The sequence below is a fragment of the Salvia splendens genome, chromosome 12 (assembly GCF_004379255.2).
Source record: "Salvia splendens isolate huo1 chromosome 12, SspV2, whole genome shotgun sequence".
Lineage (NCBI taxonomy): Eukaryota > Viridiplantae > Streptophyta > Magnoliopsida > Lamiales > Lamiaceae > Salvia > Salvia splendens.
Window position 1 is genome coordinate 30,729,195 of NC_056043.1, and position 27,272 is coordinate 30,756,466.

Genomic DNA, 27,272 nt, shown 5'->3' on the forward strand with positions numbered 1-27,272 from the left:
TGATTCTTATCATCTTTAGCTCTCATATTTAATTTTTTTTCCATAGTTGTCTTATGTGTGCTTTAAGTAATTATTATGCTATCTACTATCGAATACAAGAAAATTTATATTAAAGAGTGAATTATATAAATAATACCTGATCTTTATTTTATATCGTTTTTGGTACCCCATGACAAAAATAATTTTAGGTACCAAACATGTGGTTTTTTGTTATGGAGGATATTTTTAAAAATTTCAATTAAATAGAACCAAATATGTGATTTTTTTTCTTTCTTTCTTATTTCTTTTTTTTCTTTAGTTTATTCTTCTTTCTTTTTTCTTCATTTTCTTCATTCTTTTTAGTATTTTATCTTCCTTTCTTCTTTCTTTTTTCTCCTTAGTTTATGTTTCCTCTTTTTTTCTTTTCTCTTCTTTTTCTTCTTTCTTTTTAATGTTTTATACATACATCTAATTGCATTTATAATATAAACAATAACAAAACACCTAATTAAATTAATTATTTAAAATAATTAAATCAATTTAATATTTTTAATTAAATTATTTATACTCATTTTAGGATTGAAACACCTAACTAAAAATATTCAACTCTTTATCATTATGAATACAATTCACAATTTCAATTTTTGATTAAGACTATATTGATTAGTTATTAATTTAATATAAAATAATAATTATTAATTACTACTAGTTTTTACTATTATAACAATAATATTATTATAATAATTAAATATAATTATAACTTAATTATGATTAAGTATATTTAAATAATATTAAAAATAAATTAATTATTAATTTATAACATCAAAATAATAATATTAATATTGATTAATAATAATAGTGTAAAGAGTGAGGAGAATGAGAGAAGATATTATAATATCACTTTTGGTACTAGTTTTGTCAATGCCCAAAATATCATTTATGACACAAATGGAAAAATGAATTTGTTTAGATGGTATTTTGGGATGAAAATTGCATCAGGTACCAAAAATATGATTTATAGGTACCAAAAACAATATAAAATAAAGATTATGTACCATTTATGTGCGAAAGTGAAATATCAGGTACCATTTATGTAGTTCACTCTATACTAAATACACAATTTACCGGTAACAATCAACGAAATTCCTTCTGAGTCAATTCATCTATTAGAGTATGTGAATTTATTAGAGTATGTGAATAGAAATAAAGAGAGATGATAAAATGTGTGTGTATTAATCTAATGACAGAGATATTAATAGAAAAAGGCAAGTCTTCTACATAAAAGTCTACATAATTCACTAAATGAAGAACACACACATTAAGATGGGAAAGCAACATAAACTATGTGGTCGAAACAAAAGGAACACTTGTTAGTAATTCCATTCTTAAAATCGTTCTACCTAAATTTATTCTACTTTGGTCAATAAAGGTATTACAATGGTAGTTATCGCATGCTTATTCATACTAAACCTCCAAAACGGAAATTCTTTCTCTCATATCAATAATCCAACCATAAAAGGTTGAAACAAAGTAGTATAATACCTGATGTAGCCATGTGTAACATGAAATTCTCGTTGTTATAAGTTTCTTTAAGTTGTTTCGGTAGTTATTTGTTTTCCTAGTTAATTTTATAAATTTTTATAAATTGATAAAAAGATTTGATTAATATAAACTAGCTTTAATTTTATTAAAAGTAAATGAACATAAATTTTAAAAGCCACACCCACGTGGATTCAAACCTAAAATATATAACTTAGATATTAATTATTATCAAACCTAAAATATATAACTTAGATATTAATTATTATCACTCTACGGTAGGACAACCCACATACACTAGCTTTGATTGTTTTATTTCTATTTCTTAAAGTTTCTTTTCAATAGAATAAGCAATGAAAAGTTATTGACCAATATTCATTGGCTTTGTATAGCTTTAACTCTACGAATTAGACTTTTCTTTTAACTTTATCTTTCTTTGTAGGTTTAGGAATTTTCTTTTAATCATAATTAAAATAATTTATCTTTGACTAATACTAATATTTTGTAAGTTTTATTCTCTCTCGAACCTTCAATTTTCATTTAGAAAACCTATCGACTTATCAAACCATATTTAAGAATTCGTTCAGTCCACATTCTTGAGTTCACTAATATTTAAGAATTAATTCGTTAATCAATCAAACATCAAGTGTTTTTAACTTTTTAATCATTGAACCTTCAATTAGAATATTGTGACATTATTTTCTTGAATTCGTTCAAGTTGGACAAAGATCTATTCGATCTATCTGATTATCTATCTAATTCTATCAAGTCTTCCGCAATATTTAGGAATTAATTCGTTAATCAATCAATCATCGATGATCATATCTCTCTCTCACACACACATAAGAACAAGTAAAATGGGTTGAGTGATTGGAACAGAGAATCGCTATGAAAAAACTAATTCAGTTGACTGGTCTGTAATAAAGCAAGGACTGTAATAATTTTACAAGGTAGGCAAGACTTCCACAAGTGGTTTGAGGGTGCTTTCATGATACACTTTTTTTAATTAATTTCATTTTCAGGGTGCAAATAGTTACTAGCAAATGTTGAATCATTCAACTGGTGTAGTGGTCTACCTGTTGTTTACTTTATAAGCCATTAAAATTCTAGAATTTTCAGATAATACCTGTCCGAATCTACCTCGTTAGGACATGAAACACAACAAACTGGGTGGGAACTGAGCTGAATTTCTCCCAAACAACCTGCTGCTTCCAGATTCGAGACCTGCATTTACAAAATATTTCAACATAAAGTTCTGAGTTGAACAAATATTTTTCTCTTGAACTCATAGGGCTGCCCAAAAAAAATCTGGGAGTTGATCTTTTAGAAATACAATGAGCTATAAGCACGGTACTAAGTGATTCTAATGTGAAAGCATTATGTTCATTTCATAATGTAGATGATATACCTGCAGAAGTCAGATGATCAGACCAGCCACGTCAGAGAGTCCCCCGAATATATGAATTCAATGTCACGTTTAGGGGTATTTTTAGTCTGCAGGGGACAAAAGATGAACAGAAACCAGCAAGGCATAATGCAGTAGAACAAGTGTAGTCAAGTTTCTTCTGTCTTTTATTCTACACTCAAAGCCAGTTTACAACTTAGTTCAAGTTACATTAGACGACAGCACGTTACAGCAGAAACACAAAATTACTAGACGAGATTTCTTTATACAACACGCTAAGGCAGAAAAACTAGTATACAACATTGGAAAAGACCTTCTAACAGATCAAAATTCTGGTTCCTTTTTAACTCTGTCAGAGGTTGTTACATCAATACTCCTACGGCAATATGGGCAGTCTGCACAAGTCCGAACCCAAGGATCCAAGCAAGAAAAATGATACCTGTGCCCACACGGTAGACATATCAGCTGATCTCCCACTAAGAAACTCTCTAGGCATATGCTACACTCTCTTGATGCCCTGGGCACGAGCTGTTCGTCACTTTCCTGCGCGACACAGAATACCTCAACTGGCAAACAGCTCAGTGCCTCTTGAGTAAGTCCTGGAGGCCTCATGTTCAGACGTTGGCCAACTGAATTGGTTGAGGGAGATGCTGCTGCAAGCCACTCCCTAGATATTTCTGTTTCCCAATCCCCAGCATCCACGAGCCTGAAGTCATCGCCCATTGCAAAGCCCCTATGTTGGCTACCAGCTGAGTTCCTGTGACTCCGCCTATACAGAGACACACAAACCATTTAGAAAGCCAAAAATACAAAAGAAAAGTAAGTTGCGTAATAGTGTTGGGTTACTAAATTAAATGACATGGAAGGCTCTCAAGAAGACTACGACTAAGATGTGAATGTGCTAGAATCTCAAAACCATAGATCAAAGTCATTATCCTTACAAACAAATATGTTCAGCAGAGTCGTGGAGTAGAAGGAATAAGAAAATTATACAGAGAAAAAGTCCGAGAACATAATTATGTAAAAGCAAGGTTTAATGACTAGTGTGCAGAAAGTCATGAAGATCATATTTATACTGGACTACTGGTTCATGCCGAATCTACAACTGACTGCCATAATGTGTTTTACACTTTACTTCAGCCGACGCAATTATACTGGATGGTGGGTGGGAGGGATTTCAAACATCTGAACCAACCTGCTATCAGAGAGCGTAACACCTCTCAGTCTTTGCAAAAGTCTTTCTCTAGCAAGCAGAACGGCTCCAGGAAGCCTGTCATTCCCACTTAACATCAGCCAATCTTGTGCATTAACTTGAGTCTCAGGATGGATAACATTCCCGGGAGAAAACTGGTGGCTGCCTTCTTCGCGTCTAACCGTTTCACATTCCTGTTCATAATGAAAGGATACGGCAGCCAATTGCTCAGAAATATTTAAACAATAAATAATAAAACAACTCTAGGATGCACTGATAATATCTCTTCAGCATAGAGGTTTGCATGAAGATAAACATTTGGATATGGAGAAGAATCCTAAATCTAAAGCACGTAGCTTTCAGAGAATAGGATTTCAATGATATATCACATGCTGCCACCGGTTCAAAACTACTACTAACATTTTTCAGCTAAACGGAATTATGAAGAAAGGTGATAAAAAGAGAACAGATAGAGCATCAAGTTCCATCATAGCAGTACTAAATCTCACAGCTGGAAGCTAGTAACTAACTCGAACCGCAACATACTCAATAAATTCAGCCCTTATTGTTACATAAATTGCAATCAGCACGACAAAAATCACCTGAGGAAGATGAGAAGAGCGATTGAGCGAGGTCTGGCGCGGGTGATGAAGAGAGCGCCGCAACGGATTGCAGCCGTCGGGATCGAGTCGATCTCGGCGACTGTGATTGCCTCCGGCACTGTGGTTGTGGCGGTGGCGGCGATTGATCGACGGAGGCGGCGGTGGAGAGCTCAAATCCGACCCGACGCCATACGAATCCGATTTACGCCCAATTCGCGTCCTCCGTTGGTAGAACAGCTCCGAAGCAGTCGTCATGCAACTCCAATTAGCAGCTTCAGCAGCACCTTTCCAATCTCTATCCTGCAAAAGCAGCTACCGTAATCGAAGATTGACAGAACAGATATCTGAGCTTCGATTGAGATTTGAGAAGTTTCAGTGAAATTTTGATGTAAGATAAGTAGATTTGAGAGGAAATTAATCAAGCTAAGTAATGTGTAAATTCAGGTTTATTATAATAAGATAATATAACACTCAAGTTCAATTAATTAACCCAAAAATTACTACTTCGCTGCAAGACTACAGGGTCATGTGTAGTAAATTAAGGTGTCGATCCACATGGAAGGAAACGATTATTTAATTCCAAAACACAGAAAAGACATAATAAAAGATATTTTGGTTTGATGATTTTGATTAAAGACCATGCAAAAACAATTACAAGGAATTAAACGACTGAGACGAATGAAGAGAAGAAACAGTCACTCCAAACAGTCATAGACAACAAGATGATTTATCTTATATATTCAATTCTATCTCATAACATGCGGGACAATTACAAGCTAAATAAGATGAAAACACTAAACATGCTAATCATCAATGGTTAGAGGATAGCTAAACACATATACCTAAAACCAAATTCCACCACTCTAAAAATCCTACGGAAGCGCTAGATTCAAAGAATAGTTTCGATTATGCTCAACGTCCATTACCAATTTGTCATCTGAACAAATCCAATTGATAATCCAATACTACTTTAATCTATCTTATTTCAAGCTAAAGAGGCGTCAAAATAAGATTATTAAACTATCACAAAAGATGCACCTTGAGGGATAATTTCATTCAATGAACAAGTAGTAGAGACGATCATGAAATAGAAACGAACATTGGATAAATCACGAAATTTACTTGTCTACAACATGTTTGGAGCAACAATGGAATTTTTAGCCAAGCATAATTAAACTAGGAGCAATTGACAATGGAAGAACCCTTTGATTCATGGAATAAGCTTGAAATTAACAATTCTTCTCCCCAAAAACGTCACTTTCTCTCTCAAATTTTTAATCAATTCCTCTGTCACTTTCTTTTGACTTTCTTCTCCCAATGCTCCTCTCTCTCTTCTCTTTTACAGCCTTTTTCTTCTCTCACGTCACTTCTCCGCCTTTCTCCCATCTCTCTTTTCGTCTCCCCCAAAAATGTCGTCCTTTTTCTCCTTTATTCCTCAAAACCGCCGCGAAAACTGCTGAATTGACGGTTGAAACATCAAACGCCCGACCGGGCGTTTTTAAAAGACTAAATCGCCCGACCGGGCGTTAGCTTCTGGGTCCTGTCGTACACATTTCGCCCGACCGGGCGTTTTGGCAACTGAGAATCGCCCGATCGGGCGAACTTTCTGGAGTCCTCCTCATGCTTTACACGAAACGCCCGACCGAGCGTTTTGAAGCTCATAATTGCCCGACCGGGCGAAGTTTCTGATCTTTGCATGCTTTGCCAATTTCACCCGGCGAACTTCCAGCTTCCATCCCTCCTAAACTTCAATACAAATACAACTTGATGAGTTATAATTAACATAAAAGTGTGTAGTTTAGGGGGAAAAGTATAAGAAATATGCTTCGCATCAAATACCCCCAAACTTGAGCTCTTGCTCGCCCCGAGCAAGGTACATTTTAAGCACGAAAACTCACCCAAACTTCACCTGCAAAGAGATTTTCATCAAAAAGAATCATGTAAGGATGTGAGTGACAAAATCTAAACCCCCAACATTTCCAATCGAAATTTCCCACTCTCAAGAACAATCACTCATCCCCCTAGAACTTCAAGTCAAGGTGCACTTCAAAGTAGGTCCAAACATACGATCAAACAACTCAAACCGTCATCATCGACTCATCAAGCACTACTAATCACATAGACACACGGATTTCAAACCGAACTTCTTTAACTCTACCAAGTTATTTACACAACATCCACAAGCATCAATGATAAGGTCCAAGGTCTTGTTTCAAGGTTGTAATGGGGCTAGGGACGAGGTTGGATCAATATGGATAGTGAGCTCAAAGGCTACACATTTGAGTGCCAAAATCTTCCATCCTACAACTTCCTTCCAAAGATTAACCAACGAAAAATTACAACCAAACCCACACTCCCCCAAACTTGAGATCTATTCCAGACGAGATTACACAAACAAACATAGAAGCTCTATCTTTATTTCATCAACTTATTCTTTTTTTTCTGTTTTTGTAAAGACCTCGACTTTTGTGAATTTGGAGGTCGTCTTTTTTTTTTTTTTAGAACTTCTTTCTTTTCACCTTCTATCAAGTCTAGAAATGTCTATTCTTTACAATCCACCACCTCACACTCACAACTCAAAACACAAAGCTCAACTTGTATTTAGCACCCAAATAGTAGCAAGGTCTATTGATGAGGCTAAAATTAGGCTTATTTAAGTAGCTAAGTGTTTGGCTAAGTGTTTACACAAAGAATAGGGAATTAAGCTCAAGGTGGCTTCTAGGGGATCATTTGATGGACTAGGCATGTGATCATTTGGCCATAGAGTTCATCCTAGTGCCTTATCCTCCCAAATCGTTAACACAAACGAACGCAAGCACTTCACTCGATAAAGCAAATCAATCCAACATAATTTCCACAAGTCATGCGATTTTCACACTCTCCTCAACTCAAGAAATCGGATGTAATCACGACATGCTTTTTCAAATAGATTCATGCACCCATTCCATTCATCCTAGGCTTCAAAGATCAAGTAAAATCAAGCACGAATTCCCAACCAGAAAGCCGAAGATAAAGCATGCACCCGTCAAATACATTGATTCAAAACACCTTTATCAAATAATACACCCAATAAACATGCATCAAGCATAAAAATCATTGACAACCCCCCCCAAACTTGAATGCGTCATTGTCCTCAATGCATGCATAAAAGAACAATTATAAAGTAAAGGGAAAGATAACTCCCCCAAACTTGGCATGAAGTCCATAGTGCATTCGGGTGGGAGGGTGGGTGTATATCTCTTTGTGGGTGTGCTTCCTCTTAAGCTCTAATAAATGTCACATCTCCATGTTGCTCCTACAAAAAGAAACAAAACCTACAAAAAGAAACACTCAATTCAAAATAAATGTTAGAGGAAAGAATTGAGCAAACAAAACCTCCAACATAAGAAAACAAAAATAAAAGAAAAATAAAAACTTGGGTTGCCTCCCAATCAGCGCCTTTGTTTATAGTCGTTGGCTCGACTTTCTTCATCCTTGATCTACACTTTTGGCTCCACCAGAGAAGCCACTTCTCTTGCCTCCATGCCACTTTCAACTCCAACATAAGCCTTCAAGCGTTGGCCATTCACCTTCCAAATAGAATCACTCTTCTAATCTCGAATGTCCACAGCACCATAGGGGTACACCTTGTGCACCACATAAGGACCCCACCATCTTGACTTGAGCTTGCCCGGAAACAGTTTGAGCCGAGAATTGTATAAAAGGACCAGTTGTCCTTCATGGAAATGACGAGGCTTAATGGCTGCATCATGTATCTTCTTAGCCCGCTCCTTGTAGAGATCAACGCTCTCATAAGCATGAAGCCTAAACTCGTCCATTTCATTCATGTCAAACATTCTCTTCTCGGCTGCAGCATCATAGTCCAAGTTGAGCTTTTGCAAAGCCCAATAAGCTTTATGCTCCAGTTCTACTGGCAAATGACAAGCTTTTCCAAAGACCAACTTGTATGGCGAAGTTCCAATCGGGGTCTTATATGCCGTTCGATATGCCCACAAAGTAGGGCTGGCAATTTTCGACACGACACGATAATCCGACACGAATCCGCACGAAATTATTGGGTTGGGGTCAAGTCTTATTGGATCCGTGTCCTTATCGGGTTGACCCATTAAGAACCCGATAATTTTGGGTTGGGTTGGGTTCGGGTCGGATGCGGGTAACCCATTAAGAAATAATATTATTATTTTTATTATTATTTAAAAAAATCTATATTACTTTAATTTTTTAATTTCTTATAAATTAGATTTAAATAGTATAAAATGAATTTTAATTGTGTAAATTAGGTTAAAAATCAAGGTTTAATCGTGTAATATTAGGTTTTAATCGTGTAATACCAGGTTCGGGTTGTTATCGTGTCGTGTCAACCCATATTATATCGTGTCGATAACAGGTTCGTGTCGGGTGCGGGTCGTGTTCGGATTTGAAGGTAGCAGGTCGGGTTCGTGTTCGGATTTACAGTTTCCTTAACAGGTCGGGTTCAGGTTAGACCTTATTGGGTTGGGTCATTATCAGGTTGACCCGATAACGACCCAATCCGCACGATTTGCCAGCCCTACCACAAAGCATCATCTAACTTTTGAGCCCAATCCTTTCGAGACGGCTTCACCACTTTCTCAAGCACCCGTTTTATCTCACGATTGGAGACTTCAACTTGACCACTAGTTTGGGGATGATAGGGGGTAGCAACCTTGTGTTGGACACCATATTTTCCTAGGAGGTTTTCAAACAACTTGTTGCAAAAATGAGTTCCTCCATCACTGATAATAGCTCGAGGTGTCCCAAAGCGGTTAAAGATGTGATTCTTGATAAACTTCAACACCACTTTGGCATCATTGGTTGCCGAGGCCACTGCCTCCACCCACTTGGAGACATAATCGACAGCTACGAGAATGTATTGTTGTCCATTAGACTTGGAAAACGGTCCCATGAAGTCTATTCCCCAAACATCAAAGAGTTCTACCTCGTGAATGTTGTTCATTGGCATTTCATTTCTCCACGAGATATTGCCGGTTCTTTGGCAACTGTCACATCTCTCTACATAGGCTTTTGCGTCCTTGAAGATTGATGGCCAATAGAATCCGGACTGAAGCACCTTAAATGCGGTTCGACGTGCTCCAAAGTGGCCGCCATACACAGAATCATGGCATGCAGACAAAATCTGAAGGTGCTCATGCTCTCCAACGCACCTTCGAATCACTCCATCACTACAAATCCGGAAGAGAAACGGATCTTCCCAAACATATGTGCGGGTGTCACTCAAAAACTTCTTCTTTTGGTTAGATGACAACCCTTCTGGTATAATGCCCGTAACAAGGTAGTTTGCCAAATTGGCAAACCACGGCACATATGTTTCCCGAGCCTCCACTTGCAACACTTGCTCGTCGGGAAATTTCTCATTTATCCTTTTCTTTCTTTCATCTTCCGTCTCTTCCAATCCCTCTAGTCTAGAGAGATAATCAGCTACCAAGTTCTCGGTCCCCTTTTTGTCTTTAATCTCCACATCAAACTCTTGTAGTAAGAGGATCCACCTTACCAACCGAGGCTTTGCATCTTTCTTATTCATCAAATATTTGATAGCTGAATGGTCCGTGAACACTACCACTTTCGTGCCAAGTAAGTAAGCACGAAACTTCTCGAAAGCATACACAACTGCTAACATTTCCTTCTCTGTCGTGGTGTAATTCAGTTGAGCTTCATTGAGTACTTTGCTAGCATAGTAGACGGCGTGTAGGACCTTGTCTCTCCTTTGGCCTAGAACGGCCCCCACAGCATAGTCTGAAGCATCACACATCAACTCAAACGGCTTTGACCAATCGGGTGTGATAATAATAGGAGCTTCGACTAGCTTTTTCTTCAACAATTCAAATGCCTCAAGGCATTTCCCATCAAAGACGAACTTGGCATCTTTTTCAAGCAAGTTGCAAAGTGGCTTTGCAATCTTTGAAAAATCTTTGATAAAACGTCGGTAGAATCCCGCATGACCAAGGAAACTACGGATGCCCTTCACATTCGTTGGGGGAGGTAACTTCGAGATCACATCAATCTTCGCCTTATCCATCTCCAACCCCAACTCCGACACCTTGTGTCCCAACACTATGCCCTCTTTGACCATGAATTGACATTTTTCCCAATTGAGCACGAGATTCGATTCTTCACATCTTTGTAAGACCCGTCTCAAATTTTCTAAGCAAAGATCAAATGAGGATCCAAAGACAGAGAAATCATCCATGAAGATCTCTATAATGTCTTCATTCATATCGGAAAAAATTGCCATCATGCAACGTTGGAATGTAGCCGGTGCATTGCACAACCCAAAAGGCATCCGGCGGAAGGCATACGTACCAATAGGACATGTGAATGTCGTCTTTTCTTGATCTTCCGGGGCAATTGCAATCTGATTATACCCCGAGTATCCATCCAAGAAGCAATAATGAGAATAACCCGCAATTCTATCTAGCAACTGATCGAGAAATGGCAGCGGAAAGTCATCTTTTCTTGTCGCCTTGTTCAATCTTCTATAGTCCATGCAAACTCTCCATGAGTTTACCAATCGAGTTGCTAAGACTTCATTCTCTTCATTGACGGTCACGGTTATTCCTCCTTTCTTCGGTACACATTGCACCGGGCTGACCCACTCACTATCGAAAATGGGATAGATCATCCCAAATTTCAACAATTTTTTCACCTCTTTTTCCACCACTTCTTGCATAAGTGGGTTCAACCTTCTTTGTCTTTCTCTTATCGGTTTAGCTCCATCTTCCATCAAAATTTTATGCATACAAATTGCAGGGCTAATCCCTTTGATGTCAGCAATGGACCATCCTAGAGCCTTCTTGTGTGACTTCAGTAGCTCTATCAACTTCAATTCTTCTTCATCATTCAACATCGCCGATATCACAACCGGTAAAGATTCACCCTCACCAAGGAATGCGTATTTCAGATTTGTCGGGAGTGGCTTCAATTCTAGCTTTGGTGGTACTTCGATTGAAGGTTTCACATCTGCCGTGAAAGTATCCACCACACATTCATTCTCGAGACTTGGTTCATCAACTTGAGAATCTTCTATTTCATCAAAATCGACTTTAAGTGTTGCACCATAGTCTCTCTCCAAACTTCCTTTATCATACACGCTTCCTTCTATTCTTGCCGAGCAACACATCTTGTCAAAAATGCACTTGTCGAGGACATCAACTCTAAAACACACTTTTGCATCACTAGGATGCTTCATCGCTTTCTCAACATTAATGGTCACTTGCTCACCATTAATTCTGAACGTGACTGAGTTGTCCTTTGCTCCAAGCAACACATCTCTCGTGGCGAGAAATGGTCTACCAAACAGAATTGGTACCTCTTTGTCCTCGGGCATGTCCAAGACTATGAAGTCAACGGGGATGATAAATTTGTCGACTTTGACCAAGACATCCTCTACTATTCCAGTGGGCTTCACGATGGAATGATCAGCCAACTGTAGAGCAATGTCGATGGGCTCCATTCTGTTCTCCAGTCCAATGGCACGTGCAGTTTTCAATGCCATCAGTGAGATCCCCGATCCTTGATCTAATAAGCATTTCGTGAAGATTGTGTTACCGATCTCACAAGGAATCACACAACTTCCCGGATCCCTCTTCTTCATTGGCATCATTCCCGAAATCAGTTGTGAGCAATTCATGCTCAAGGCCACTATCCCCTCATCTTGAAGTTTCTCCTTATTTGCCATCATGTCCTTGAAGAACTTGGAGAACTTGGGGAAATTAGTGAAGAGATCCACTAATGAGACATCCACATTCACTTTCCGGATCACATTCATCATCCACTCAAAGCTTTTCTCTTTAGGGACCCTCTTCTTCCTCTTGGGTGGATATGGTGGAGGAGGAATATGATCGGGGAAGTTGAACTTGCTTTTCGGATCTAGTGCTGGACTTGTCATCATCTGTCTCTTTGATTCCATTTCTGCTTTCTGCTTTCCTTTCTCTTCTGCTGACAACCTTTCACTTACTTCGGATTCTACACCATGTCCCTTGCTGCCGGATGCAGCCTGTTCTTGACCATGTTGGGCACCATGCACCAACGCGGGACTTCCCTTACATGCCTCGTCCGCCCCTGCGTGCGAGGAATGCAAGCCTAACATCTCATCCGCCCATGTGTGTGAGATGCCGGAAGTACCTTGGCCGTCCATTAATGGTGTAGAATCCAACTCACGACCACTTCTCAACGTCACTACCTTACACTGTTCATTGCCTCTCGGGTTGGGTACAGTATTACTTGGGATAGTGTTAGGAATCCTCGTATGTGATGCCGTAGCCAGCTGTCCAATCTGAGTCTCGAGATTCCTCATAGTAGCCTCCATCTGCCCAAACTTTTCCACTGTCTTGTCCTTGAAATTTTCGTTCTCCTTTTGACTCTTAGACATAAAAGAGAGAATCTGTCCCAACTGATCTTCGACTGATGGCTTCTTCTCATAACCCGGGGGTTGAGTATTGTTCCTCCATTGATTACCCGAGTTGTTGCTAGGACCAGCTTGATTCCATCCCGTTTGTTGAGGCCTCCAATTTTGCTGATTGTTATATTGGTTGCCTTGATTGAACCCTTGGCGATTGTTGCCAATATAGTTCACATCCTCCACGGGAGGTCCTTGAAGACTTGGGCACTGATCAGTATGATGCCCGCCTTGGCACAACCCGCATCTCATCACCGTCACAGCTTGGGGTTGAGGAGTCAGTTGAAGAGATTTAACTGCCTTTGTCATCGACGACATTTGAGTGCTAATGTCCGCCAGTTGAGCCTCAATTGCGGTCACTCTTTCCGCATCCTTTGTAGCACCAAATGTATCTTCTGCTCTATCAGCCCCTCGCCTTGGATTGTGCCAATTCCGTTGATTGTTGGCTAGCCTTTGAAACAAAGCCCTCACCTCATCGTGAGTTAGATCATCTAGGTTCCCATTCGAACCTGCAGTCACCAATCCCGTGCCTTCACTGTTGAGTCCCTTGTAGAATTTCAAAAGGTCATGCCCCGGAGCTAGTCCGTGACTTGGGCATTTCCTTATCAATTCCGTGAATCTCTTCCATGCTTCCGCGAAGGACTCGTCATACTTCTGTCGGAAAGAGGTGATCTCCTCTCTCAACTTCTCAATCTTCATAGGAGAATTGTATTCCAAGAGGAACAACGTCTTCAACTCTTGGAACGTTGCTATGTTGTAGCCCGGGAGTGAGTCATACCACGCTCTTGCGTTCTCCCTCAACGAGAACGGAAATAGGGCCCTCTTAATCCGATGATGCTCCACATTTGGAGGTCTATGCGAGTTTGTCAGCTCATAAAAGGCATTGAGGTGGCTCACCGGATCTTCTTCATCCCGTCCGTGGAAAAGATTTCCTCCATTCACCAAACTAATGTAGTGAGGTGGAATGTTGACGTTGTCGTTTGCATAAGCGAACTCCCCCGGGTGCTCAATTCCCGACCTAAGAGTGTCGCCAAACCGTACCACGGGTGGTGGAATCTCATTATTCTCAGCCATTGATTCACCGTCTGAATCCTGATCCCTTTCTTCTCGGTTATTTCTGAATGGACTCGAATAGTCCGGGAAGATCTCAAACTCTGAACCTCTAACCCTTCTTCTTTGATAACAGAGTAGTCCAAACGGTGGTGTACCCTGTGATCGCGTGTGCATTCACTTTTCTTTCTTTTTTTATTTATTTTTTTTTTTACCTACACAACAGAAAATACACCAAACACAAGCACAATATATTTCCTATTACCGAAAGCGAGACCTCTCGACAACTTCGGGGTAAGTACTATAAAATGTGTGTGCTTAAGTGAAAAACTAGACTACCTAAACTAAGAGTTAAAAGATGTCACCTAGAAAATATACTCCTTCGTCTTCAAGTCCAGACGCGGTAGATGGCTATCACCTCCAAGAACACGAAATGAGTACCTACAAAAATAAGAGAAAGATCAAAATAAAAAAAAACAAAACACAAACTAGAAGTTAAACAATCTATTGCCCTCCCCGGCAACGGCGCCAAAACTTGATGTGTAAATTCAGGTTTATTATAATAAGATAATATAACACTCAAGTTCAATTAATTAACCCAAAAATTACTACTTCGCTGCAAGACTACAGGGTCGTGTGTAGTAAATTAAGGTGTCGATCCACAGGGAAGGAAACGATTATTTAATTCCAAAACACAGAAAAGACATAATAAAAGATATTTTGGTTTGATGATTTTGATTAAAGACCATGCAAAAACAATTACAAGGAATTAAACGACTGAGACGAATGAAGAGAAGAAACAGTCACTCCAAACAGTCATAGACAACAAGATGATTTATCTTATATATTCAATTCTATCTCATAACATGCGGGACAATTACAAGCTAAATAAGATGAAAACACTAAACATGCTAATCATCAATGGTTAGAGGATAGCTAAACACATATACCTAAAACCAAATTCCACCACTCTAAAAATCCTACGGAAGCGCTAGATTCAAAGAATAGTTTCGATTATGCTCAACGTCCATTACCAATTTGTCATCTGAACAAATCCAATTGATAATCCAATACTACTTTAATCTATCTTATTTCAAGCTAAAGAGGCGTCAAAATAAGATTATTAAACTATCACAAAAGATGCACCTTGAGGGATAATTTCATTCAATGAACAAGTAGTAGAGACAATCATGAAATAGAAACGAACATTGGATAAATCACGAAATTTACTTGTCTACAACATGTTTGGAGCAACAATGGAATTTTTAGCCAAGCATAATTAAACTAGGAGTAATTGACAATGGAAGAACCCTTTGATTCATGGAATAAGCTTGAAATTAACAATTCTTCTCCCCAAAAACGTCACTTTCTCTCTCAAATTTTTAATCAATTCCTCTGTCACTTTCTTTTGACTTTCTTCTCCCAATGCTCCTCTCTCTCTTCTCTTTTACAGCCTTTTTCTTCTCTCACGTCACTTCTCCGCCTTTCTCCCATCTCTCTTTTCGTCTCCCCCAAAAATGTCGTCCTTTTTCTCCTTTATTCCTCAAAACCGCCGCGAAAACTGCTGAATTGACGGTTGAAACATCAAACGCCCGACCGGGCGTTTTTAAAAGACTAAATCGCCCGATCTGGCGTTAGCTTCTGGGTCCTGTCGTACACATTTCGCCCGACCGGGCGTTTTGGCAACTGAGAATCGCCCGATCGGGCGAACTTTCTCGAGTCCTCCTCATGCTTTACACGAAACGCCCGACCGGGCGTTTTGAAGCTCATAATTGCCCAACCGGGCGAAGTTTCTGATCTTTGCATGCTTTGCCAATTTCACCCGGCGAACTTCCAGCTTCCATCCCTCCTAAACTTCAATACAAATACAACTTGATGAGTTATAATTAACATAAAAGTGTTTAGTTTAGGGGGAAAAGTATAAGAAATATGCTTCGCATCACTAAGTAATCCCAAAAAATTAAGACTATATGTTAAGAGTATGACGTGGCTATTCATAATTCTTCAACTACTATCCACTCCAAACAAATTTATTTTTATCCGTATCTTATGTGATAAATAAGAAAGAGGTGGAAAAAATATAGTGAAAATAGTGTTAGTGGAAAATGAGATTCACACTACTAATGAAGTTAGATTTCAAAAATTAAAAAGTAGTACTCCCTCCATCCCAGCTAAGTTAAGTCAAAATTTTTATGTACAGAGATTAAGAAATTGTGTTGAAAGTAGGAGAGAATAATAAAGTAGGAAATGAAGTATAAAGAAAGAGTAAGAGCATCAACAGTGGTGACCGATTACAAGGGCCGAGCGATCGGCCACCGGATCGCCTCCGATCGGCTCCCATTGTGGGGAGGGAACCGATCGCCCTTCCCCAACGCCTCCGCCCCATGCCCGATCAATCGCCCCAGCCGATGGCATATCAGCTCCGCACCGGCCCTGCGATGTGCCTCCATTGCGGAGGCTCGGGCCGATGACGGAGCCAATTTTCATATTTTTTTTAAATTTTTTTTTTTAATTTTGTTCTCTTATTATAAATACCTCAATCTCCTCTCCTTCATTTCACACACTCATATCCTTCTCTTCTTCACATTTTTTTCTCACTAGAAATGTCTTTTAATTTCACTCCCATTTTGGATTCCAATTCCGATTCCGACGTCGGCGAGAGCAACTCATTCACTGTCGGGATGTGGGAACGCGTAGCGGAGATTGCAGAACAACAACGTTGGGAACAGGTACATGCGGCAATCCCTAGGCCAATCCGGCATCGTCAGACGGTTCACCGTATCCACGCCGAAGCTCACGATCAGCTGTTCGCGGATTACTTTGCTGAGGAGCCACACTATCCGTGGCAGTTTTCCGTCGGAGACACTGATGTTTTATTGTAATTTTATTTAAATTCGCTTCTCGTTGTATTCTATTTTCCAATATTGTAATATATCGAAAAATGAATTTATTATGTAATTTTATTTATATTATTTAGACATTTATGCTTTATTTAGTTTTTAAAATGAAATGTGTTTTTTGTCATATATTACGTTGTCTTTAATTTACATCAACAATTAAAGTGAAATAAATAGTAATGATATGGAAATGAGATGAGCTCAGAGATAGGCTCAACTTAGTTGGGACATTCCAAAAAGGAATACAGACTCAACTTCCTGAGGACGGAGGGAATACAAAGTTTTTAGGGACGAACTAAAAAAAATATAATTCATACAATTTTGAGGGACGAAGGGTGTAAGATTTTTGTATGAAACGATTTGACATAAAGGATTGAAAAAGTGAAGCAAAAAAATTCACTTCAAACACTCGGGCTATAGGAAAACGTCATATCTAATGATAGAGAGAGAAAGAAAAAATGTCATACATATTACCAAGTATCTCAATTTTATAACAGTCCAAAAATGCCCTTCATGCACTAGGAATAGTTTCGGTGGAAAAATAGGCCAAAATGTGAAAAAAGTATCATGGATGAAATTTCCCCCAAGTCTAGGGATTATCAATGATAATTTTAAAGTTCAGAGATCATTTATGAGCAAACCTCATAATTAAAGTAACATTTATATAGTTCACTATATTTGGTCCATAACATTTGACGAATAAACTCCAAAATATAGAGTAATTGGCTAGACATAGACAATTTCAAGTGATAACTCAACACACTAATTATACTGGTTAAAACATGAGTTTGTCAACTCCGCCAAACTTAAACTCTTGTTTGTCCTCAAATAAGAAAAATGAGTCATGGCAAGAACCCCGCATAGTAGGTGCTCCTCCCATCTAGTATCGCCCTAAGTCTGCAGCTGCTGTATCAGAGTCCCATAATAGTCCAATTGGGACTCCTACTGGGCCCTCCATAGGAGGTTATCCTCTCGCCATTGTTGCATCTGTTTCCACTTAGAGACCTATCCGAGCTGAAAGCTTCTGATCCTAGCAATGATCTCCGTGAGGAGCAGGACTACAACTCTCACCGTGAGAGGATGGCAGGATATAGCTCCGCCATTTGGCATGGACCTTCACTGCGGAAGAGGGGGCAGATGCTGCCAGTAGCCTCTGAACTCATCGAGCCGGGCATTGAGGTTGGCCCACTGTGTGTTGTTGAACTCGGTGAATTGGTTCCACCGTGCTTCATTCTGGGCCTAGCATTCCTCTTGGCGGACCTCCATCCACGCCATCCTCTCGTTGAGGGAACCATAGTCCTCCTTCTCGCGCTCTTGGCGGCTCCGTGTCCTTTAGGTGCTCGTCCCTGCTCCATCGCCACCCTGCTGTGGGATTTCTTCATCGGCCTCCTCATCATGCTCATCCTCATCTCCTATTCCGTGTTCCGGTTGCTCCATCACCAAGTGCTCGGGAAACTACACATGCTCAATGTGAACATATGGGTCCGGGCTCATATCATAGAATCTATCGGTCGGGTGGACAGCCACAGTGGCTTGGTGGTCGGGGAGTTCATCTTCCAATTCCTCTTATCAGTGGACCCACTGATGTATGTATTGATGGGGTCCGGAAGAGAAAAGTGATCATGCGCTCTTTGAAGGAAGTAGGCACGGCGACCCCACACCACTCCAATAGCGTGAGTTCGCCGGATGGACTCGATATCTAGCAAGGTGGCACCTTGAACTTGTTGGAAGCCCTTGTGTTGACCCCCAAAAGACGCGTAATTGCACCCACTATGGCTCCACAGCATGATCCAAAAGGCGTGCAATAGTCATCCTTGTGTCGGAGCTGGAACGGAATGCTTGTTGTAGTCATTGAATTGGGTCCAAGGCCCAATGCATTTTCCAATACCTCTCATACCAAAAGAATAAATGATCATCCCACTTGTCCTCCATCCCAATCGAGCGAACCCAAAATCAAAGATGTTACCATTATCTCTGAAGTAGCGAATTGAAGAAGATAGAGTATGCGTCGAAGCCGCTGTTTCACCTAATATGTTGAAGCAAGTCAGTTGTTCTCGATTAGGAAGCCTTCAAATTTTACTATTACATGTAGTGCTTCCCAAACAATTGATATGCAACAAGCCAGTAATATCTAAATTAAAATGTTTCTAAAAATTAGAACATACCAACGAATTGCTCGGAGGTGGTGGATCGAACACCGCTGCGGAGAGATGAGCGGCGCGTGGCAGGGGTGGCCGAGCGTGCAGTCACGTCCCTCCTATAGATGTGACAAATTAGGATTTAGCTGATAAATAATTAACATTTAAGAAATATAAGGGGATCAACAATATATACTAGATAGATGTTTATCTCTGCAGATAATCTATAATAATATTGTCGTTTTTTATAACCTCTGCATCTAATATAAAATGTACTTATAAGGTGATTAAATCACCTAAAATATAAAACTTGATTGTCTATTAATAATAACTAAATAACAGACTACTCAAAAGCAAAGAGAATGGAGAGAAATACCAATGAGGAAGAAGCAGCAGCTTTGTGGTGGAGAGAGAGGTAGAGATTCAGAAAATGCTTGAAAAGAAAGGGGGCTATATTCTATATGAGTTTTGGCCTCTAGGGTTTCTGTCTATTTATATCAAAGCGATGTACTATTTTTATTTTATTTTATATTTCTTCAGTCTCAACTGCCTTAGTTACATTTTAGGAGTTCAAATTGGGTTCCTAGATAACTCTCTCCATCTCAAGATATTAGACTCATATTTTTTTGGATAAGAATTTAAGAATTGTTGTTTAGTGGTATTAGTAGAGTTAGTAATAAAGTAAATTTTTACTATAAATAGAAATGACTCAAGTAAATTAGGACACCCCAAAGTGGTATATGAGTCTAATATCTTGGGACGGAGAGAGTAAAAGAAAGTTAGATGAAAGTAATGAAATATGTATAATATTTTTATTTATTTTATCTATCTCATAATAAATATCACACCATATTATATTTACTTTTTTGAACAAAGTTCTCTTAGAGCATCCGCAACGGTGGTGGGGAAGAAGGCCGTCGTCCGTGCCAGCGGCGAGGACGAGGCTCGCCGCCGCTGCGCTCGCGCCGTGCCAGCGAGCAGTCGACGTGGCGACACACGATTGGGCAACGGCATAGCCGTTGCCTTTGAATAATTTTTTTTTAAAAAAATCGTTAATTAATTTAAATAATGATAAAAAAAGAAAAAATATTATTTTCCAAATCCCAAAAATATGGCCATTTTTTTGCCCGTTTTTCTGAATTTTTTTGATTTTTTTTTATTTTTTCCCCCAAAATCATCTATAAATACACACATTCATCATCCATTTATCACATCAAATCATCTCTCATTCATCTCTCGTTCATAATTCTCATACAAACTATCAACACATTCATCCCTCACTCAAAACTTCAAATGGATTTCACCCATATTATGAAGGAAGCGGAGCGCGAAGAACAAGAATACTACGAACAACATCGTGCCGCTTACGAAGCATATGTCGCGGCGAATACCCCCGCTCCTCCTCCTCAACGAATGGATTTCACCCATATTCGGCAACGAGTAGTGGTTTTTTTAATTTTTAGTATTTTAATTATGTAATTTTTAATTTTTAGGCTTTTAATTATGTCGTTTTCTTTTATTTGTCATTTGTAATTTTATTTAAGTTTTTTTAATGAATTTTATTATTATGGAAATGTTATTGTTTAATTGAATTTTAAATTAATTGTGCTCGTCCTTGCGGAAGAGCACAGCTGTGGGTGTTGTGCTCTTGCCAGATAGCAGACAGAAAAAGTGGGGCCGGGCCCACAACCGTGGCGCTGGCAAGAGCACGGTTGTGGATGCTCTTATATTCATATAAATATACTTTATATGTTCCATAGTAGTTGAGTAATTTCCTTTTGTTTAAAAGTTAGAGCATTTTTCTCGCTTACTTTACTCTCTTACTTTATTCTCTATTCATCTCTCTACATTTCTCATATTCTGCGTTATTCTCCATTTATTAAACTCACCAAACACAATTTTTCTTAAATTAAGTGCCGAAAAAAACGTCTCCACTATTGTAGAACGAATGAAGTGTTATTTTTCTCTCCACTTAATACACAAAACAATATTTCTTAAATCTCATGTCATTATCTAAATGTATCATCTATTATGAGACGAGGGAGGTTAGTTTTATAATAAAGGTGCCAAAAAATGAAAAAAAATCTTCAAACGTGCATAAAATTATACTTAGTATAGAGATTGCAAATATACATCTCTACAAGTATAGGGTCTAAACATATAGTCCACTCAATTTATTAGCAGCACCTTAACTATAGAAGCAAGAATGATCTTACTGAATAACTCATTTTCATTTTTGCTTTTTTTTTTCAAGTAAAATGACTTGTTACTAAACAATGAAAATATTTATATCTTTATTTTATTCTTTTAAAATAAAATTACATAAAATATTATGCAGCAGAGGAATATCATTTTAAGTTAGCTCGTACATTAAAAAAAAAGTCAAAATGTTGAATTTTGGCAATTTGTCTTCTTGTTTTTTGTTTTTTTTTCTCGACGTGATGACGTTGATCACAATTATTCAATCATGAAATTTCCTCAAATCTTGTTAAGTCACAAAGATTTTGATGCAGAAACAAGCAAATTCTCCCGCCATTAACAAAGCTAAAACAAATAAAGACTTTGCCTTTATTCAATCTCCAATAAAGCTTTAGCCAAAACCCTTAAATCCTATGCACGTATAGCAACTAGTTGGAGGCCAATCCCCAATTCAACCATGAAATACAGAGGGAAAAGGGTTTTGGGGTTGGAGTCAAACCTAACATTGCCGATTGTTTTCCTTCTTTGCTTATGTTTCTTCCTTGCTGGTCTCTTCGGATCGATCATCATATCTCAGGTAAAACCGCATTTCGCTGCGTAATTGTGTTCATGGATGCTTGAATTGTTTAATTATTGTGTGCAGGATGTCAATAAGGGTGGATCCAGGCATAAATTGCTTGAAGACATTGGATATGATGAAGGGGATTCTATGGTTCATGGTGAAAGTGGGGACTCTTCCATCAATTCTATTCCATTTCAGGTTCAATTTAAGTGGCAATTACTCAAATATTTGCATTCGAGAATGTTCGATTACGTTTACCTTGCTTGGGATCTTTGATCTATTCCTTATGATAGGGAAAATTGCTCCCAAATGTTGATAAACTTCACTTCTAGTTAGAAGGTGTGTGAACTACTGTGGGAATAAAGTCCATTGCTTCTGTTTGTTTTTTTTTCTTACAGCAATTAGTTTAATGGCTGTGGTTGTGGAAGAATGAGAAATGGAGTTTTGGTAATTTGGTATTGAAGATGAGATTATAGGGATATTCTCCTAAATGAAGTTCCTATGCTAGTGCAGGTCCTGAGTTGGAGACCACGGGCTGTCTATTTTCCTAATTTTGCCTCGGATGAGCAGTGCCAAAATATAATTGAACGGGCTAAGAAAAAGCTCAAACCATCGTCTCTTGCCCTGCGTGAGGGAGAGACCGCTGAGAGCACAAAGGGTGTTCGGACAAGGTATCTGTCTTTAAACATATAGGGGGTGTTTATTTTGTGAAATAGATTAGATTGAGAAAACATATGATTGAGTATTTGAGAGATTCAATGATCAAACAAGTTCAAATTGACCAATCCATCAATGTAAATGAAAAAGAAACAGCCTACTGCTTCCGCTTACTGCATACTATCGTCTTACCTCACAAATCTGCACAGTTTTCATGTGTGTTCTTAGAAATCAATTTTAGGAGCATCAGCATTTCGATCTTCATTTATCTGAGTACCAGTCTCTGCACTTTTCACAAACAAGATTTACTTCACTTGTGACTGTACTTGAGATCCACTTCATTTATAGCTGTATTGCATGTCCTGTCTTAATAACGGAATCTACTTATTCACGCAAGTTACAACTATTAGTACTTATATGTGCTTATCCTTTTCACAGCTCTGGCGCATTCCTTAGTGCATCAGAAGATAGTACAGGAACTTTGGAGTTTGTTGAGGAGAAGATTGCTAGAGCAACTATATTACCGAGGAGTCACGGAGAGGCAGGTTACCTAGTTTTCATTATGCTAAGCAGTTTTCTAATGCTCTTAATTTCAAAAGCATGAAAAGTCTCTCAGTCCCTTACAAATCATTAATTACTCTAATCTCGATTCTTGATCCATGAGAAAATTGTCGAAGTAATATGACACTATTCCAGCACATTTTAAAAAAGAGAATCTGCAATCATAAATTATGATGTTTGGCTAAGAACTGCAGCATTATGTATGCCTAATTTCTTTGACCTTAAATTTGAAAGTAAAAGGTTTCTATTACAGGTCATATCTGAGATAGTCGCATATCACCATATTGCAGGCTTTCAATGTTCTGCGGTATGAAGTGGACCAAAGATATGTATCTCACTATGACTCATTTAACCCAGCAGAGTATGGCCCACTGAAGAGCCAACGGGTAAGTATTGTCTAACCCGAGTGATCACTTTATGCTCATTAGCGAGTCATCAGTAGGTGACTCTAGACATTCAGATGGATCATCATATAATTTTTGGGAAGGAACTTTGTAACTTCCCAGTAGTGACAAGATGTTTTGTCAAATACAAGCTATGTTTTAGAATTCCATTTAATTGTCAGCTGAACTAAGTCTTGCATTTTGCAAAGAGATAGCAATTGACCTAATCTGCAATTTTGACACCACTTTCAAAACTTTTAAGTAAGTTTCGATGCCCTTGATTTTTTTCCAGGGACAAATTTTGTCCTTGAAATGGAGTCGTGACAACACTGATTTGTCAAAATCGCTTCAAATAAAAAGAGTAGGTTCATTATTGAAATGTTTTACTCAGGACTTTTATGAGATCATTTTGGTAGAATTTGTTTTCTTAAAAAGATTTCATCGACTTTAGACTCTTGTAAGTTGGAGTCATCTCTTCAAATTCCATCTTTATATTCAATCGAGAGAAAGAAAGAAATGCAGCGGAACAGTTTTAAATAAGATGAGTTCTGTATGCAAATGGACACAAGTTGCTATGTGATAGGTAGGACATATATACATGGTACATTTGCTCTAGCAACCAGTTCACTTTTTCTTCAGGTTGCTTCCTTTCTATTATACTTGAGTGATGTAGAAGAAGGCGGAGAAACCATGTTCCCGTTTGAGGTATAGCAACGAAAGTCATTCTTCCCTCTTTCTCATTTTTTTTATTTTTTGAAAAATCTGTACTTCTGATATAGCTGATGAGATGATTCCTGATTACAGAATGGGTCAAACATGAATCAAGGATATGATTACCAGGGTTGCATAGGTTTGAAGGTGAGACCAAGACGAGGAGATGGCCTTCTGTTCTATTCCTTATACCCAAACGGAACAATAGATCCGGTAAGGCCATGCTTCCTCGTATCTATTCTTGGCTGGAGAACATAAGCTCTCTCTACGTTGATGTGATTGGAAGTTGATGTTTACACATTGTATAAATCCGGTTTGATTGTATATATGGTTTTATCTCACTCGTAGTTTTCTGTGGCGACTTGCAGACCTCGCTTCACGGAAGCTGCCCTGTTGTGAAGGGGGAAAAGTGGGTGGCTACGAAATGGATCAGAGACGAAGCAAAAGGTTCATCTTAGTGATTTGCTGCTAACCAAACTATTTCACACTTTCTTTGTAATTTTCATGAGTTTGATGCAAATGATATTTGGAATGGTTCCTCTCTCATGAGACGATGTTTATTAACTTAAGTGTTGCGCTAAATAAAAAGTCTATTAACTTTAACAATATCCAAGTCCAAGATGCTTCTTCAACTATTCAATTTTTTTATAATCAATCTCCAAGTCCAAGATGCTTATTCAATGATTCAATTTTTTTAGTATTGATTATATATTCATTATTAACATTGTCATATAGTTAAAATTTTCTAAAATCACACTCCCTTCGTTCTATAACAAGAGTCGCATTTTGTCATTTCGGTCTGTTTCATAATAAGAGTCAAATTTCATTTTACCATTTATTTCATATTTCATTCATTCACTTCACTCACATTTTATTATAAAAATAATATTAAAAAAATGGGTTTTATATTTCACCAACTTTTTCAACCCACTGTTATTTACATTTCATAAAACTCATGTCTACACCAAATGTGACTCATATTGTAGAACGGATGGAATATTAATCGACTGCAGTGAAAGTTGATTGACGGTCATCATTCACGGCATTAGCAAATTTGAAAACACACAACTATATTTAACCCCCATGATAAAGCAAGCATGCATAAATACCATAAATATTTACATATTTTTCATGCAAATTTCTAACGTGAACATACAAAATTAAATTTGTTAAAAAATAATTTGAATCGAGATATACAATACAATTTTAAGTTTTGAGATATTTTAAAAGAAAGAAAGTGGATCGCAATTGTTATTGAAAGTGAAATGTGTTATTACAAATTTGAAAATATATTCCATGATAATACTTAGTATTAAATTTACATGAGCATACTATTTCCGATTTTATATTAATTGACAAAATTACCCTTGCCTATAATCATCGATTGTGACATGGTGTTAAATTGTTAATCACAGCCTCTGATTTCCAAATCTAATACTCCCTTCGTCCCCAAATATTGTCTCACTTTGACTCGACACGAGTTTTAAAAATTATAATGAAAAATTAAGTGGAATATGAGTCCTACATTTATATATTAGTTTTATAATAAAATGTGAATATGAATGAGTAAGTGGAATATGAGGTCCACTACCAAAAATGGAAAAATGAGACAAACTTTCAGGGACGGAGGGGAATAGTACTCGTTTTTTTTGCCATAGTTCTGTATTAAAATGTTATTGGGGATATTATAGCATGTTAACATTTTTTAAATGAGTAAAGACTCATTTTGGTCCTTAACATATTGCGTTTTTACGATTTTTGTCCAAAACATTATCTTTTGAATTATTTGGTCGCTCACAAATAAAAACGGGCCACATTTAGTCCGAATTGGACGGTCCTGTTAAAATTTAACAGTCAACGAATCTTAATTGGATGTTGACCGGATTAAGTTAATAAATTCAATTTTTAATTTTTTTTTAAAAAAAAATTCTAATTTTATTTGAAATTATTTTTAACAAAAGGAATTGTTTGTCATTTATTTTTAACCCAAAACAAAAAGATCATTGATTGCAATTCTTTGCAAAATCAAAAACACAAAAAAGACCTTCTCTCCTGCAATGAGGAAGAGCTCAAGCTTCCCTTGAGCAGATTCATCACTCTTTCTCTTATGTCTCACCCAACCTGCACCTCCAACCCCAGCAAGCGCTCCTCCTCCTCCCCTCATTCCGCCGCCGCATCTCCAATTCTCCCCGCGATGAAGAAGGCCAAGTCTCACAATACTCCCCACGCCCACTTCTCCAACTCCCCCGCCCTCTCCCCGATGATTGAGGACGATACGTATGCCGCGCTCGAGGCCTCGTCCCCCTCAACGCCGGCTGATGAAGCTGATGACAACGCTGCACGACTCCCGACGCGGCGGTTCGGCAGCGATGGCGAAGAAGAACTTCAGCGACGAAGACAAGAGCCGACGCTCACTGGAAAACACGAGTTGCTGACGGCGGCAACCCGAAGAGGAGCAGGTGGAAGAGAATTACAAGCGACAGTCGGCAACCTCAAGAGGGAGAAAGGAGAAGGCAATGGAAGTTCTGGAGTCCCGGTTCGGGAATGGGATAAAAGAGAGAAAGAGGAATTGGATGAACTGAATGAGAGAGAGAGGGAAAGAGAAAGAGAGCGTGGGGATGAAGCGGGCGGCCCTAGTTCTTGTTTGGGTTAATTAGATATTAGACATTAATAAACCCTAATTATTAACTTAATCCGGTCAACATCCAATTAAGATTCGTTCACTGTTAAATTTTAACAGTACTGTCCAATTCGGACTAAATATGACCCGTTTTTATTTGTGAGGGACCGAATAATTCAAAAGATAATGTTTTAGACCAAAATCGTAAAATCGCAATATGTTAAGGACCAAAATTGGCCTTTAGTTTTTTTAAATTTTATTTTCTGCGGATTCCGTATTGTATATCCTACCCACTCTCGACCGTTGCAAAAATATATTCAAACGGCTAGTTTCTTCTTCACAG

General features: G+C 38.3%; 2 protein-coding genes, 1 long non-coding RNA gene and 1 other non-coding gene across 4 annotated transcripts; 2 read left to right on the forward strand and 2 right to left on the reverse strand.

Moving 5' to 3' along the window:
- Positions 1-3,069: 3,069 nt before the first annotated feature.
- Positions 3,070-5,152, reverse strand: LOC121756998 (probable E3 ubiquitin-protein ligase RHY1A). The gene is made up of 3 exons (XM_042152454.1): positions 4,718-5,152; positions 4,119-4,309; positions 3,070-3,692 (listed from the first exon to the last, which is right to left on the reverse strand). Exons 1-3 carry the CDS (start codon positions 4,970-4,972, stop codon positions 3,248-3,250), a joined length of 891 nt encoding a protein of 296 aa, XP_042008388.1. The 5' UTR covers positions 4,973-5,152; the 3' UTR covers positions 3,070-3,247.
- A 650-nt stretch (positions 5,153-5,802) lies between these two features.
- Positions 5,803-7,393, reverse strand: LOC121758428. Its single transcript, XR_006041451.1, has 2 exons — positions 6,557-7,393; positions 5,803-6,458 (listed from the first exon to the last, which is right to left on the reverse strand). It is a non-coding gene; the product is annotated as an uncharacterized LOC121758428 (long non-coding RNA).
- Positions 7,394-13,731: 6,338 nt separating this feature from the next.
- LOC121759780 lies at positions 13,732-13,838 on the forward strand. The gene has a single exon (XR_006041725.1). It is a non-coding gene; the product is annotated as a small nucleolar RNA R71 (small nucleolar RNA).
- Positions 13,839-21,672: 7,834 nt separating this feature from the next.
- LOC121756807 (probable prolyl 4-hydroxylase 9) lies at positions 21,673-24,915 on the forward strand. Its single transcript, XM_042152203.1, has 8 exons — positions 21,673-22,012; positions 22,079-22,195; positions 22,511-22,668; positions 23,093-23,195; positions 23,506-23,601; positions 24,238-24,303; positions 24,403-24,522; positions 24,678-24,915. The coding sequence occupies exons 1-8, from the start codon at positions 21,893-21,895 to the stop codon at positions 24,765-24,767; spliced, it is 870 nt and encodes a 289-aa protein (XP_042008137.1). The 5' UTR covers positions 21,673-21,892; the 3' UTR covers positions 24,768-24,915.
- The last annotated feature ends 2,357 nt before the right edge of the window (positions 24,916-27,272 follow it).

Excerpts from the sequence above, each read along its gene's own strand:
- LOC121756998 (XM_042152454.1), bottom strand. The coding sequence starts at position 4,972 with ATGACGACTGCTTCGGAGCTGTTCTACCAACGGAGGACGCGAATTGGG. Across the intron at positions 4,310-4,717 it reads GCTCTTCTCATCTTCCTCAG|GAATGTGAAACGGTTAGACG; the intron begins GTGATTTTTGTC and ends CATTATGAACAG. Across the intron at positions 3,693-4,118 it reads GTTACGCTCTCTGATAGCAG|GCGGAGTCACAGGAACTCAG; the intron begins GTTGGTTCAGAT and ends GTCTCTGTATAG.
- LOC121756807 (XM_042152203.1), top strand. The coding sequence starts at position 21,893 with ATGAAATACAGAGGGAAAAGGGTTTTGGGGTTGGAGTCAAACCTAACA. Across the intron at positions 22,013-22,078 it reads GATCGATCATCATATCTCAG|GATGTCAATAAGGGTGGATC; the intron begins GTAAAACCGCAT and ends TATTGTGTGCAG. Across the intron at positions 22,196-22,510 it reads TCAATTCTATTCCATTTCAG|GTCCTGAGTTGGAGACCACG; the intron begins GTTCAATTTAAG and ends ATGCTAGTGCAG.